The sequence below is a fragment of the Phyllopteryx taeniolatus genome, chromosome 14 (assembly GCF_024500385.1).
Source record: "Phyllopteryx taeniolatus isolate TA_2022b chromosome 14, UOR_Ptae_1.2, whole genome shotgun sequence".
In the NCBI taxonomy this organism is placed as follows: Eukaryota; Metazoa; Chordata; class Actinopteri; order Syngnathiformes; family Syngnathidae; genus Phyllopteryx; species Phyllopteryx taeniolatus.
The window spans coordinates 3,474,823-3,490,587 of record NC_084515.1 but is presented as its reverse complement, the minus strand read 5'-3'; the positions used below and the strand labels follow the sequence as shown (position 1 = coordinate 3,490,587).

Genomic DNA, 15,765 nt, shown 5'->3' with positions numbered 1-15,765 from the left:
CAAATTGGGACACCTGGGTAATAAATGGAGCAAACGTTCGCTAGAAATTGCAGTGGTCGATGTCCTCTACCTTTTACTGTTTCTAGAGAAGGTGCACTCCATTTCCTTACCAAACTGTCCAGGAATGATATTAAGGTTATTAATTGCTATTTTGTGCGCATATTAGCCACAAGTTACTTTTTTTATGTGACTGTTATAACTACAGTGGATATAAGAAGTCTAAACACCCCTGTTCAAAACTGCTTTTTTTTATCTTTTCAAGAAGGAAAGTAAAAATACACGACTGAGATAATGTGGTTGTACAAGTGTGCACACCCTCTTAGAACTGCGGTTGTTGTTGTGTTCAGAATAAACCAATCCCATTCAAACCCATGTTAAATGGGAGTCAGCACACCTGCCACCAATTAAAGGGTCTTTAATTAACCACAAATCAATTTCCGACGTTCTAGTCGGCTTTTCCTGTCACATTTTACAGCAAAAGCCATGGTCCCCAGAGACTTTCCACATCAATGGTCTCTTGTTGTTCAAAGGTATCATTCAGGAAAAATGTAAAAAAAAATACTTTCCAAGGAACTAAATATAGAATGGAGAACAAATGACTTAATGAAGAAAGTCATCATTAAGTGGACAAAAATATGGCACAACAGTGACATTACCAAGACCTTGACATAGCTCGATAATTTGCATTGTTCTAATTTTTTTATATCACAAAAACCTGGCATTTGAAAAGGGGTGTGTAGACTTTTTATAGCCACTGAATATTCTGGCTACAATTTTCATGTAACGTCTGGGGCTTCATAGCACGCCCTAAGGCAGGATTTATTTTCAAGACCCAAATGCACTGAAGTACTGCGCTGTATCTTGCAATAACAGTAAACACTTTCACTATAGGTTCACTATACAGCCAAAGAAGAAACGAAGGAGGGAGAGAATCCTCCCCTAAATTGGCACTAACTTCAACCCTAAGCCACGTTTCCCTCGGCCTGTCCTTTTCAATTAGAAACAGACAGTTCAGAGTGGAGGCTCTTCTAATTGGACGCCCGACTAAAACACACGCTGAGCCCAAGCTGCCGACTGGCTCAACCTCGCTTGTGCAACACCACCCAAAGGACAGGCTGCCTGGCACACAAGCTCTGCCAGGCCACAGGGACAGAAGTGTCAGGCCTGTGTGTTTGTATATTTAGTTGGAGGTGGTGCTGCCCGAGTTCCTGCCTGCGTGTGTGTGTGCGTGTGTGTGTGTGCGTGTGTGTGCTGGTCAGTGTCAGAGCGCACAGTGTTCCTGCGACAGGGATCTGGGGAGGACAGTTGCGTGGCCGTGTGTGTCATTTAACGTGTGGAAAGGCTCCCCGGGGGTGATTTACACAGTCGAGGCAGCTCATGTCACTCTCCATCAGCACCATCGCTGGGCTAAGAGCTTTGTCCATCCACAACTGATATGGACAGTGTATCAGATCACATTAGTGTCAGCATGCCTACAATTTGCTACTGTCATAGCACACATTTGTTTCCATATTGTACAATGCATGTTACGTTTCCTTTTTTTTTTAGGAGCAAAAAAAAAAAGTTTACAAGGAGTTACTTTAGAAAAATCCTGCAAGTGCACACCACAAATGATGGCTATTAAACCCAACCGTCACTGTATGCTGTACTTAGAGGTCAGTTTTGCGTATATTAGTGGTTGAACCAATTAGCCGAGTTTATGAATTGACTTTACTACTCCGCATCAACATTTAATACTTGAAGTTGTCTAATTGGCATCTCATCTACCAATCAGCCACTTTAAAGAGGACTTTGCAATTGCCCTAAAACACCTTGTTGTCCGGCCAACAAGGTGACACGGTATTACGTATATATCTGTGCGGGTCTGAGAGTTTGAAAATAAGCCTTTTGTGGCTGAGAATAGTGGTTAGCCTCACTAGCTTTGGCTATTCTGATCACCGCTGCTCTTAAAATATTCATACCAGCGGGACCACGGGACCGGCAGCGAGGAACGAGGCCAGCCGAGTGAAGTGAAGCTACATCTTTGTCGCCAAGCTGTTATGTACAGTAATGCAGGGGCAAACGACTGTGTGCTAACGAAAATTTTAATTCATAGCAACACACAAAAACCAAAGTCACGGTACTTGTTGCACAGCATATGGCCTTACTATGTTATGGGCATGTGGAAATATTTTAGCAAGAATGAGAGGCGGCACGGTGAACGACTGGTTAGCACATCTGCCTCACAGTTCTGAGGACCGGGGTTCAATCCCCGCCCCTGCCTGTGTGGAGTTTGCATGTTCTCCCCATGCCTGCGTGGGTTTTCTCCGGGCACTCCGGTTTCCACAAAAAAAGCATGCGTGGTAGGTTGATTGACGGCTCTAAATTGCCCGTAGGTGTGAATGTGAATGTGAATGTGAGTGTGAATGGTTGTTTGTTTATATGTGCCCTGTGATTGGTTGGCGACCAGTTCAGGGTGTACCCCGCCTCTCGCCCGAAGATAGCTGGGATAGGCTCCAGCACGCCTGTGACCCTAGTGAGGATAAGCAGTATGGAAAATGGATGGATGGATGGATGGAGATAATGAGATTAATTTTTGGGAGCCTGGCATTGGTGTCCCGTTTTACAACATGCAATGCTATGGAACACAAGATGAGAGCCGCCGGCTAGTTGAAGAAAAACTTGCACAGGGCACCCGCAAATTACAACAACTACATTTAGTGAGTTGTATTTTGTATTTTATCTTTTGTTTTGATTTATGTCTATGACGGTCCGTCGAAATATGTCTATGTGAAACTAGACTTTAGTGCAAAAAAAGTTGGGGGTCGCTGGTCGAAGGCAACCTTCGATTAGTTGATAATCACATCGCTCGAGTATTTCTCTGTTCTTGTCAAAAGACCAAAAAACCAGGCAATGTTTTTTTTAAGCATTGGCAATACGGGATGACTTACTAGTGCAGGCAATGTCAGGTGGGTCGCTATCAGCGCGGTAGAACCCACTTTGGCAGGGACAAACACTGGCTCCTCGGGCACCTGTGCGACTGTTAGCCGGACACGCAACACAGGATCCGTCCCCAAATTTGGATTTGAAAGTCCCAGGGATGCAAACTGGATGAGAGGAGAGAAGAAATCAATGGTGGGAAGTAACCAAGTACAAATACTGGTACTACATTACTGCACTAAGTAGATTTTTCAGGTGTTTGTACTTATGTATTTTTCTCTTTTAGCTTGAATCCCTACATTTCAAAACGCATCTTTACTTTCTACTTTTTTTAACCTCCACAAAAAAAGTCATTGGTAAAAAAAAAAAAAAAACAGGCACAGCAGTGACATGGAGGAAGATGTTTTAAGAGTTTGGTAAAGATTACGGTTTAACGTAGTTGGCGACCAGAATGATATCTTTCTAAAAATAAATGTAATCGAAAAAAAAACATGATGTACTTTTTCAGTTGTTGTCCTTAGCTATCCATCCATCCATCCATTTTCTGAGCCGCTTATCCTCACAAGGGTCACGGAAGCGCTGGAGCCTATCCCAGCTATCATCGGGCAGGAGGCGGGGTACACCTTGAACTGGTTGCCAGCCAATCACAGGGCGCACATAAACAAACAACCATTCACACTCACATTCATACCTACGGGCAATTTAGAGTTGTCAATCAACCTACCATGCATGTTTTTGGGATGTGGGAGGAAACTGGAGTGCCCGGAGAAAACCCACACAGGCACGTGGAGAACATGCAAACCCCACACAGGCGGGGCCGGGGATTGAACCCCGGTCCTCAGAACTGTGAGGCAGACGCTCTAACCAGTCTCCACGGTGCCGCCTGTCTTTAGCTCATGTAGCATTTTTTATTCGTCAGTTCACAATGTTAGCAAAGCTATGGGAACATTGTTTTGAGCATAAAAGTCGAGCCAATGCTAGCTAGCTCTTGAACAACATGTGACATGTTTTTTTCCCTTGTTCTCAGTAATCTATGGTAATGTAAGAGTGAAACTAATTTGTGTCCAGAGTTTTTTTCCCCCTGTCTTTTAATCAAAATGTGTACTGTTTATAATTGACAGTAAACATTTATTTTTACTTTTATACTTAGAGGCCACATAATCTGGCTATTTAGACCTCCATAGAGTGACTCTCTAACACGGATTTAGTATAAAAGTGTCAATTTCATTAAAAAAATAAATAAACACCTTGGTTTTGTCATTCGAGTGTCCAGAAAAGGCCCCTGTTGCAACTATTTCTGTTTGACCCAGTTTTGTATCCACTTTGTCTATATTTGGCTAAGACCGCCCCCTTTCCTTTGATTGGTTGGTTCAGAGTGTACTCTTTTAATTTTTAGTTAAGCTCCCGAGTATCTGTTGTTGGAGTATCAGGAGTTTAATTACTTTGTACCTTGACATTTATCAGTATTTTTTTAACACTTCTTTTTTGTATCTGTACTTTAACTTAAAGGTCATTTTATGTCCTTTTATTGGGTTCGCATGATCATTTTGATTGGAAATGCCCCAAATTTCCTTTTTGAAGCTATTCTACTTGGTCTTTTCTGCCTTGCATTTGAGACGATCATATTTTTCATTCTTAGCAATATGGAAACCCCGATCCCCAGAACTGTGAGGCAGACGCTCTAACCAGTCGGCCAGTGCCCTGAACGACCTCATGGTTGAAAATTCAAAGAGCGGAAGATATTTTGAGTTATGTCATCCCCTCCCATTCCTTGTGCAAAAATGAATGCAAGCTTCACTATTTTATCCACTGTTACATCATAAATTATGAATATTGTTAAGTAATGTTGTAAACCACCACATCTGTACACTTTATAGACTGTATTTATATGGCTTGGCAGCGACAGAGACTCGCTCACTTAAAACCGGAAATGCCGTGTTTGCGTTCAGCTGAGTCGAGTGGGTGGGTACCAACCACAAAGTGGGCAGGTACTTGAGTATTAATTGGCAAAACTACGTCACAATTTCAGCAATTTCAAATCCACCTGTTTTGCAAGCCTTATGACATTTATTGACTTTTGCATGCAATCGACAAACTGCATAGATGTCAAACTTAAACCATCTCACAGGCTCATTCTGACCTGTTATGCATAAAACAGTAGCACAAAATGAATTTTGATGGAAGGTGACCTTTAAGAGCAAAGTGTAAGTACTTTTGCCACCTCCAGAAGAAATAAAAAAGGCAAAAAGAAAGAAAAAGGAGAGGTCTCACGGTAAAAGACAAGTAGCCGTCACACCTGTCGGAGAACAAAAGAGTGCACTGATGAAGCTCGGTATTAATGGAGACGTCAATACACGAGTGAGAAATGGAGCACATTTAAGAATACGTTATCTTTATATTTGCATCTTGCTTCCCTCTTTTCCAGGTGACATTAATCTCCCAAAGCTGGGATGACAGTGAAGTTTAATGGCGAAGTGGAGGAAACAAAGGATAAAGATGACGATAGACCGCTGACAGCTGATTGCTGTTTTCAGACAAACAGAGATGGAGAACGCCTCTGAGGGGATGGATACAACCTAAACCCTATCCATCAGCCCGTAGCCCTCAGAATACCGTCAAGCCTCCAGATGCACATAGCGCTCTCCCATAATTAGGCTATAAATCAGTTGTGGGATTGAAGGAACGTCAACAAGATACAAATCAGCTGCGAAGAGTTACTAGGAAAACTATACAACAAATAGACATTTTCAAAATGTTTGTTAATAGGCACAAGAGTAGAAAAGCAAGTGACCTTAAACGGTGAGTTTGCATTTTAAAAAAAAACAACTGTTTTTAATATTTGAAAGTGTCGGTATGTCCTGACAGTATTACATTAATAAAATAATATGTGAAAAAAAAATCAGCCTTCGAATGGCCCAATCTTGTGCCTATAAGTGGATCTTTGAGTAATCACACCACCGGTGGAAAAACAACCAATCAGAGAGAAATGGCGTGACTGACACACCCGTCGCCATGGGCGCGCCATTGTGGGCTGCGCTCGCCATCAAGATGCTTCTACTCCCCCACTTGAGACAAAGATCTCTAAAATCTTTTTTTTTTTTATTGTATTTTATCATAGTCGCTGTTAGTTTGTGTTAAGAAATACTAATGCTGAATTCTTTATCACTAAGACATTAAAAATATAAGGAAACAATGTGATAATTTTTTTGTTTGATGGGAACTGAATTTGCAACATGACGGCATTACTGAAAAAAAAAAAAAAAAAAGTTTCACTCAAAGAGCTTCCACGGCAACGTGTGAAAGCTCTTTTTCCTCTGAGCATCGGCGCAGTAGCTGCCCAGACGCAAGGTCCATGTGATTAAGCCTGCTTTTGAAAATGACCTCACTCACAAATTTCAATCTGAGTGGAAGGTTGTATTGATGAGGACACCCTGTGTGTGTGGGGGGGGGGGGGGGGGGGGGGGGGGGGGGGGACTGTGTAAGAACTGCTAGGAAGAATTGGGCAGGGGGGGAATGTTTCTAAGGATCCCCTCATAATTCTAACATCAATTAAACATAACTACCATGTGTCCCCCTATAAGCAATAGGATTTAAAAAGTTCTGAATGTTACATCCATCCATCCATTTTCTGTACCGCTTTATCGTCACAAGGGTCGCGGGCGTGCTGGAGCCCATCCCAGCTATCTTCGGGCGAGAGGCGCGGTACACCCTGAACTGGTCGCCAGCCAATCGCAGTATAAGATAAATGGAGTGGATGTCTTAAATAATTGCATCAAGAGGATCGCAAGACTGCCTTGAGGTGGAGTAGCCACTTCTGAAGGAACAGACTGGAAACCAAACCATCACTGGGTTTGTGGAATGCATTTTCCCACAGGTATGTAGTGAATCAAATGTTTAGTTCAGCATTCAGCAAAACATAATGACTAGTCTGCTAGCTAACATCAGCTCTACTGCACACTATGAATTTCACCATTAAAAGAACACACCTGTGCCATTAATCCGAGTAACAGAAAAGTCAGTCCCTCGATGATTTTTCAAATCAGCGTACCTGTTGAAGTGTAAATTACGGCGGCCGTTTGCAATTTGCATTTAAACTATGGCGGTAGGGAAGAAGGCTAAAGTCATCATTCAAGCCATTTACTCTGTTTTCTAAGTCACTCCGCATTGATCAAATGGCAATGGAGAGTTTGGTGCTACCAGAAAAAAGCATTTTGCCATCCGGAAGTGTATATAATGTCATGGGGAAAACTGAAAAGGTCCATAGGGTCATCTTTGATCTTAAATCTAGGATAGCTAATATTGAAGGGGAAGGATAAACCACCTTAAACCAAGAATAAAGAAGGATTCTGATAAAGGGGATTAGTGGTAAAATATGTGGATGGATCAGCCTCGGGAACCCCGTTTGCCACATTCCGAAGCGGTGGTGTAAAAGTGGGGTCTCTGGCAAACATCTGTCCTGTCAGCGTGAGGCCTCATAAAACCCAACCTGTGCAGGAATGAATGATTAACTGGTCGGCCTAAGTGCTTTTTCAGTCTGAACTCAACTTCCAGCCTCTTTTAGAACAATCCATGCAGTTAACAGCCACTCATTGTAGCTCGAAAATGGCGCAATAAAAGAAGACTAAAGTCAATAAGATGACAGGGCAGAATTTCTGCCTCCCGACAGGCCTTCAGGTTCCACACTATCTGATCTGATTTATGTTTCTCAGTTATTTGTTTTTCATTTTCCGTGGCCTCTTTTGAGAATCTGCTGAATCACCCCAATGTCTGGCTTCAATCCATTAACCCCCACTTTTTAATGTTGTTTCCTCTACTCCATTGTTCCTCTCTCCACTTAGTTGCCTTCCCCATGACTTGCAGAGCATACTGCAAAAACTAAACTCAAACCAAGATTAAATTTTAAGATTACAATTGCAGTTCCCGGTGCCCTTGTACTTCTCACCCGCGACTTCAATCATGTTTCACGCTCTCATCTATTAACAACTACAAGTAAAATGTGGACTGTGCAACGGGAATAAAAATGAGGAACTCCTGTAGGCGTATGTTAAGCGATCATACGACTCTTCTTCTCTCCCTCCTCCGGCGAATCAGACCGCAACTTCATACACCTTGAGAGCATCTACAGGCCGCTGGTGGAAAAGCAGGCAGCCGACATAAGGACAGTGACAGTTTGGTGTGAAGACATAGCGGAGGCGCTGCAGGAACATTTTCAATGTCACCCATGGTTTTATGTTTTATGTATATTTTCATATCAAAAAGACTATTTTATCTATCATTATTATTATTACCTTTTTTAAAACTGCTGTAACACCCGAATTTCCCCTCTGGGGATCAATAAATAATGTTATCTCATATTAATTAATCTTCCCTACCTTAGTGTTTGATGGATAAAAGCTCTATGATTGTGGTGTACCACTACATAAACCTAACATCCCTGAGGAGTGTTACTACAGAAGCCATATTGTTTTTCAAGAACAAAAGGTGTATTCTTTTGAGAATATACTCCTTTTTTTAGAATAAAGGCATCTTTTCTACAATGAAGGGTTTAATTCTAAAAGTAAAAAGTTGAATTTTTATATCGACAAAATATGTCAGTGTGTTTTTATGTTTTGTTAAATTTTTTTCATGCATTTTCATGTATGGTTTTATTCCAAGAAAAAAATAAAAAATAAAACGTACCGCTGACCCGTGATATGAGCCATTATTCAGACGATTTTTTGCTTTGCCTTGCGAGCAAAAATTTGTGATGCAAGTGTTGTATGGTGGCAGTGAACTCAACTCACTTCACAAAAAGCAGCAATTTGACAGATAGTGAACAATTCTTCAAAAAAAGATGCTTCAAGCTGTGTAATGCCACGCTCAGTTAAAGTTTTTTTTTCTCAAACTAAACAAGGAGAATTACACATTGTGTATTTAAAACAACCACTTAACGTTGCTTTAAAGTCTGCTAGATTAATGCTGACACATAATAGGAAATGCCATAGAAGGGCAAATGAGTAGCATCTATGTGGCAGTGTTATAACGAATATTTGAACACAAACAGTGGTGCAGCACATGGACAGAAAATACAACAATACTCGCAAACGACTAATATTACTGCACATTACTGATTCACTTACAGTAGTTGTGAAACTCTTCTTTGCTTATCTGCATGACTGGAACATATTGCTGTTACACCCAGAAGAAGGAGCCGCAGTGAATTAATAGTGATGCACAAACTGTTTCATTCTTTACATTCTATTTAACTATGTTATTTCTTTGTTTTCTTTGTTTGATCTGGCAACATCCCCTGGACTCACGGCTGTGGTGTCCTTGAGCAAGACACTGATACCCCGAAATGCTCCCCGGGCGCTTCAGCTGCCCCCTGCTCCAATGTGTTCCACTAACATGTGTATGTGTTCACTGTGATGGGTTAAATTCAGTGAACAAATTTCGTGTACATGCATGCATGTTCATGACAATAAAAGGTGATTCTTCTTCTTCTTCTTCTTCTAATACGGGTACAATTTTATAGCGAGTTATTTTCCTTATTGAAAAATACATTACAAACATTTTTTTTTTTTTTTTGGGTGGAGGCAGGAAAAGATTAATACCATTTTCATTCATTTCAAAGGGGAAAGATGACTTGAGTGTGGTCAGGGAAAAAATGTACAACATGAATTTTTGTATTTTTTTTCATTATTATTTTTTTTTACTCTTGCACTTCTATTTCTGTGCATGTGAGGTGTGGCGTCCCTGCCCTCTCTGAATCCCCCAAAATCTAAACAAAAAGCAAATACATGGTTATGTTTATTTGGCGACAGGATTATGAAGGGGTGCTTGGAAAAGTTTCCCTGGACCCAAAAAGTTTGAGAACCCCTGTATCATAGGGGGTTTGTCTTGAGAGCATCAGCTCCACTGAGACAACAACTAAAACATCTGCGTGATTAATGTTAGCACGGTCATGTTGGCTCACGTTGCTCCGAATGGTGTTAATGAGTGTGGCCGCCTGTAGATTAACTAACAGGAGGCCGCAGAGGATATAACCCTTCCGCATCCCGACCCCTGGCTGAGGCCCTGAGAGCTTTTTATCACGCGGTGGCGGCAAGCTTTTAACCTTGAGCCGCCAAATGGCCACGACAAATATCTTCGTCGCATGCTCGACACCATTTCTCAGCCCAGGTGAGAGAGACGGTAATGCTTGTTCAACCCAGAGCATTTACACCCCCCGCACCCCCCATCACACCACCACCTTTTTCATTTGTTCGCTCTTGGCGGCTGTTCCCGTCCCATCTTAGGCAATTCACACGTTCTCTCGTCTGTTAATATCTCTCCCGTTCGTCTGTGGACTTCAAACTTCTTTTCTCTGCTGTTATCTGCATTTTTCCCCTCTACTGGCTCTCCATTCTGCGCCACTATCTTTCTTTTCCCTCCCTCCTGTCCTGCTCTTACTGTATTTGTATGCCGCTCCTCTCGGCAACACCTCATTAATTCATCCTCTCCTCCACCCTCCTTCACCTCCATTCAGGAGCCACACAATACATGCCGACAGGGCACAAACTGGGGTGACTTGCAGGGGGAAAATATTAAGCAGCTTTGGTTAAATAATGGTTCAAGTGTCACATTAGATACTGGCAAGGAGCACACAGTAATCATCGATTAGTTGATCATTAAGGATTCACTGGATTTGGGGTAATTAATTTTTGGTTAATCACGACTTGAAGCAATTGAGGCAAAATGGAGTGCACATCTTACACTCTCAACTACTTTAGTCTAATTTAATTACCAAATCCCGTTCCATGGCGGGAAATTATCGAATTTCACTTCATTGGTCTGAAAATTTGCTATGCTAGCAATGTATAGTGACAGGCAAAAGTAAGTAAATCTGCTAGATGATAGAAGGTATATAATTAACGTGTGGACTTTTTTTTTTTTTTTACATTATTGTTTGGTGAGATTGTAATGTAAAATACAGCTCTGGGGGGAAAAGACACGAAACAAATATTAAAATGTTTTGATATATTTTGACCATTTTCATTTTCTGCAAATAAATGCTTCATATTTAAAAACAATTTTGGGAAATTGGGTCTTATGGTGTCAGTATTTTATAAAATGAAAGAAAAATGTTCATTTTACCTACACATTTTTACCGAAACATATACCATTAAATAACTAAATCAGAGAAACTGATAATAATGCAGTGGTGTCTTAATTTTTTCCAGAGGTGTACTGTATGTGCCTAGGCTCAATAAAGGTCGGGAAATGCCGGTCTAAAGAAGAACAATGACATAGGGAAATGATCCAAATTCATTTAATTGGTCTGAAAGTTACCATTAATTTATTGGTCACTGATGGTGTAGTGGAACACTTGTCTGACTTTGGTGCAGGCAGCGTGGGTTCAGTTCCCATTCAGTGAATGTGAGTGCGACTGGTTGCATATGTGTATATGTGCCCTGCAACCGGCTGGCGACCAGTTCAGGGTGTAGTCCGCCTTTTGCCCGAAGTCAGCTGGGATAGGCTCCAGCGCCCCATGACCCTGAACAGGAGTCTGTGCCAGTGACGTATAGTGACAGACATAACAATTAAATGCTCTTTCACGAGATGGCAGAAGTTAATATTAACCTATGTATCCACGTGTTGCCATTCTTACAAAAGAGTAAGCTTTTTGTTCCCCAAACAGGGCCAGATTCATTACTTGCCTGCTGCTGTGAATAGTGTGTTTTCTAAAGAAGAACAATATAACATCGGCAATGGGAAGGTAGGAAGGAATGAAGGTAGGTAGCTAGGTGGGAAGTAGAGTTACATCCACACAGACCTCGGCTGTGACTCAACTCGTCTGCAACTCCTCGCTAGATAGATAGATAGAGAGAGAGAGAGAGAGAGAGAGATAGAGAGAGAGAGAGAGAGAGAGAGCGAGAGATAGATAGATAGATAGATAGATAGATAGATAGATAGATAGATAGATAGATAGATAGATAGATAGATAGATAGATAGATAGATAGATAGATAGATAGATAGATAGATAGATAGATAGATAGATAGATAGATAGATAGATAGATAGAGGCGTTATTCATCCATCCATTTGGTAGAGTTTCTCTTGGCTGCATTGCTTCCAGTATGTGTATATAACTGGATCCAATCAGATTGCAGCCTCTATGTGTTGCCATGTCACTCTAATCTTCCCAGGGCACTTGAGAAGTGACTATGTGTGGATATATAAGTGAAGATATGCCTGTGAGTATTGTGATATTGTCTGTCTACATGTGTTGCGCCACTGTGTTGAAATATCAGTTGCATTGTTCCATTATGTGTTAGCATTAAGCTAGCAGGGGCATTCAAAAAGCAAAGTTGTTTAATTGCTTTAAATACACAACGTGTAGTAATTCTCTTGTGTTTGATGTTTACTTTGACAGTAAACTTTAACATAGCATTAAACAGCTTGAAGCCTAACTACCAGCTTATTGTGAAGTGAAATGAATTGAGTTCCATACAGCGCTAGTATCTCAAGTTTACACTAGTAAGTCAAAGCAAACAAATTGTCTCAACCACGGTACGTATTTCGAAAAAGTCCTAAGTCAGGTCACTCGTATCTCAAGGCCCCACTGCATTTTAATTTTTTTGTATTTTGGGTGAAAGTTCAGGGTGAAGGAATGTGATTTACTGTACATCTATTGCTGTCAAATATCAAAACGGGTCAACCATATCAGTGTTGTTTTTGGGAACGATGATAATGATGAAATTATTTTGTTGACGCTCCTTGCTCCTTTTTGTTCAAGACGATAATGTGACGGTGAGGAGCTAGACATGGCTCTTTCAAGACTAAAACATGATAAGACGTGTGTGAGTTTTCATTGATAAGACGAGACCGGACGAAATTGTTAGTGGAGGGTATGTCAGACTTTGAAAATGCATGCCCACCATGCCGATGTTTGTGGTGAAAGTTAGCTTTGTTGTGCTAAGGTCAATTTATAAGCGTGTTACTGTTACGAGAAAAACATGCAGGGATTTTTGGCCGGGCTGCAAGTGTTATGCGTTGTCACATTGCCCCGTATGTTTGAGTGACTGTCTGAAACGTGAAGAGAAATGTAGTATGAGACCTGTTGCTCTTCCTCATGTGTCTAAAAGAACAGCATGCTTGGCTTCTGTAACATTAGCAGCAAGTTTACAATAAAGTTGGAGGGGACAAAAACAAACAAAAAAACCCAACGGTACATATACATTATAAATGTGGCCATTGTTCAAAAAGAAAGATCAGAAAGCTTCAGTACAGGGTGGGCACCAGTCACGTGGTTAATATGCTTTTTTTTTTTTTTTTTGCTTGAATGATAGTTAAGGCCATTCTATTTTCTTAAAATGTTAGTATTTTGTTAAAATTATGTATTGAACTTGAAACACATGATGATGTCCATTTGTTAAAAGATGAATACTTTTTTTTGTACTAAAACTAGACTAAAACGTTTTCTTCAACTAAACTGGACTAAAACGATCAATATAGAAATGACTAAAATGAATGAGCATTTTTGTCCAAAAGAAAAACAACACTAAACCTTATGTCAGGGTTCAATCCACATACCTTGGCATTGGGTGCGATCTGCGGAGGGTTCATAACCAGCGACGCATGTACAAGCACCCACTGGAACCATCCACTCTCCGTCACCATTGCAGTAGAGCTTCAGTGGGACGGACATCTCCATGGCATTTGTCACGCAAACCCCCGGAGCGATGACTAAGGAAGTCGCTTCCGCGCCGGTCGCGGTCTCAGGGAAGACTGCGAAATTAGCAATGGTTGTGGAGCACTTTTTGAAGAACACCCGGACCGAGATCAGAGACATGCATGCTCCGAGGTCCTGGAAGGCCAAGAAGAAGCCCGACTTGGACAGGGGACCAAAGCTGCGCACTTTGGTGTTGATCCTGCCAGCTTCCAGTAGAGAGAAGCTCTCATCAGGGGCTATAGTATCCACTTTCACGTAAGGGTTCTCCCTCCACAGGGGGCTGGCGTCTGTGGCGGTGTCCCCGTCAGATTCATAGTAAAAGAGATTAAAAGTCTCTTTACAGGAGCCGGGGATATTGGGGATGCTGGCGCAGTCGCGCACGGAGAACTTGAGCTCCACATAGACACGAAGAACACCCCTGCGGGGGATATAGTCCGTCCTGAGCCAATTGTTCTGGTTGGGCTGTCGGACATTACACACCTGGTAGGTTCTGATGGGGCTCATGGAGTCATCATAGCCGCTCACTTCCTCCCACTGTGGGATTAAAAAACACACATAATGTGACAAAGGAAGGCAGGGTGACGTTTGAGGATGACACGGTGCACGTTTAATAGAGTTTTTTTAATTGGACAACGGGTCTATTTCTCATTTGGCGACAACTGAGCCAAGGCAGATAGGCGCTTATCTGTTATGTTTTAATTAATACGGAGTTGTATTAAACATAGAGCTGCCTAATACAAAGCAGTGAAGCATGAGCGCATTCGAAAGTGAGAAATGACATCTGATATAAAAAGGCGTATCCCACATTGTGTCGGGTACGGACTGTGAGGAATAATTTGCAGCAAAAAAAGATGGGAATTGCAACAATCAATCTGCAAATTCTATTCATTACACGCAGACCATTCATACAAAACACATTTTCTCATTAAAACACATTTCCACAGACGGCGGCTATTTGACAAACACGCCTGGGACTGATCATCAGTTGTAAAAACAAGCTTGTTTTGCATTTATAGCGCAAACGTAGTGTCTACAGGGTGTCCACAAAATCTCTTTACAATTTGAAATGTCTTTTTTTTAAATATTCTTTCTATTCATTTGCTTTTGTAATAATTGAGTTAAATTGTGTAACGCCCTGTATATATTCAAATACATGTGCAATTTTAAATGAACTCCTTTGTGTTGTGTAATATACACGTTTTAAGATTCCCACAAAACACGGGTCAAATTTGACCTGTCCCTGACCTTTGGCTGTACCTTAACTATAGTGTTGCCTTGAGATACCAGTTTAATTCTTTCCATGATAACTTCAATTACTTAATAACACTTAAAACGCGTATCTCAAATCATCGTTTGCCATTGAAATGAATGCAAATGCCAATACTATAATCTGGTCCAGCCTCCCTCCCAAAAAAGAAAACAAAAGAAATATTTGTAACGTGTTTTAAGAGGAAAGCTAGCACTCTATAATCCAGTACTTAATAGACTACAGTAACGACCTAAGTAAACAAAACAAATAATGAAACCGTTGTTGTCAGAGTTTTTGCTTCAGTTCAATGGACATTGTGGTTCTCCTTCTGCTGTGTGTGCCTTGACCACCTGGAGGAAGTGTAATATGGATAGACATGGAGATGATGGTCACAGCTCCTCAGTACACTACAATAATATGATTTGTTCTTTGCAGCGGACAAAGAATTAATGCCTGTGAATTGTTATATTGTCTGTCTACATGTGTTGCTCCATTGTGTGTGTTCAAATGTTGCTTAAAGGGTTTTAACATTGCGACACCAATGCTAATTATTAGCCCATCTATGGAGTTTTGCATTGTTTGTTAGCGTTAAGCTAAGTGGACTCCTGAGGTAAAGCTATGTGGTTGTTGTAAATACACAACATGTAATTATCTTTGTTTTATGTTTAGTTTGACAGTGAACCTAAACTGGAACTGGAAGTGGAATTAAACAACTTAATGCCTCTTTTATGACGAAATGTTCACTATCTCCCAAACTGTCGCTTGTTGTGAAGTGAGCTGAGTTGAGTTCACCCACCACCATACAGCGCTCGGATCTCAAATCTTTGCTTACAATTCATAGCAAAAAATAAGCCAAACAAGGGCTCATAGCTCTAAAAACTTCAATCGGGTCACTCGTCTCAAG

At 41.1% G+C, this 15,765-nt stretch overlaps 1 protein-coding gene across 1 annotated transcript in view; it reads right to left on the bottom strand.

The window, feature by feature from the left end:
- The window catches only part of ephb3a (eph receptor B3a), a 67,921-nt gene that overhangs the window by 36,106 nt on the left and 16,050 nt on the right, over positions 1-15,765 (bottom strand). Inside the window, exons 3-4 of the mRNA XM_061798002.1 lie at positions 13,474-14,146; positions 2,931-3,086 (exon numbers count right to left, since the gene is read on the bottom strand). Of these exons, the coding sequence (XP_061653986.1) occupies positions 2,931-3,086; positions 13,474-14,146 (829 nt within the window). The remainder of the gene's footprint in view (positions 1-2,930; positions 3,087-13,473; positions 14,147-15,765) is intronic.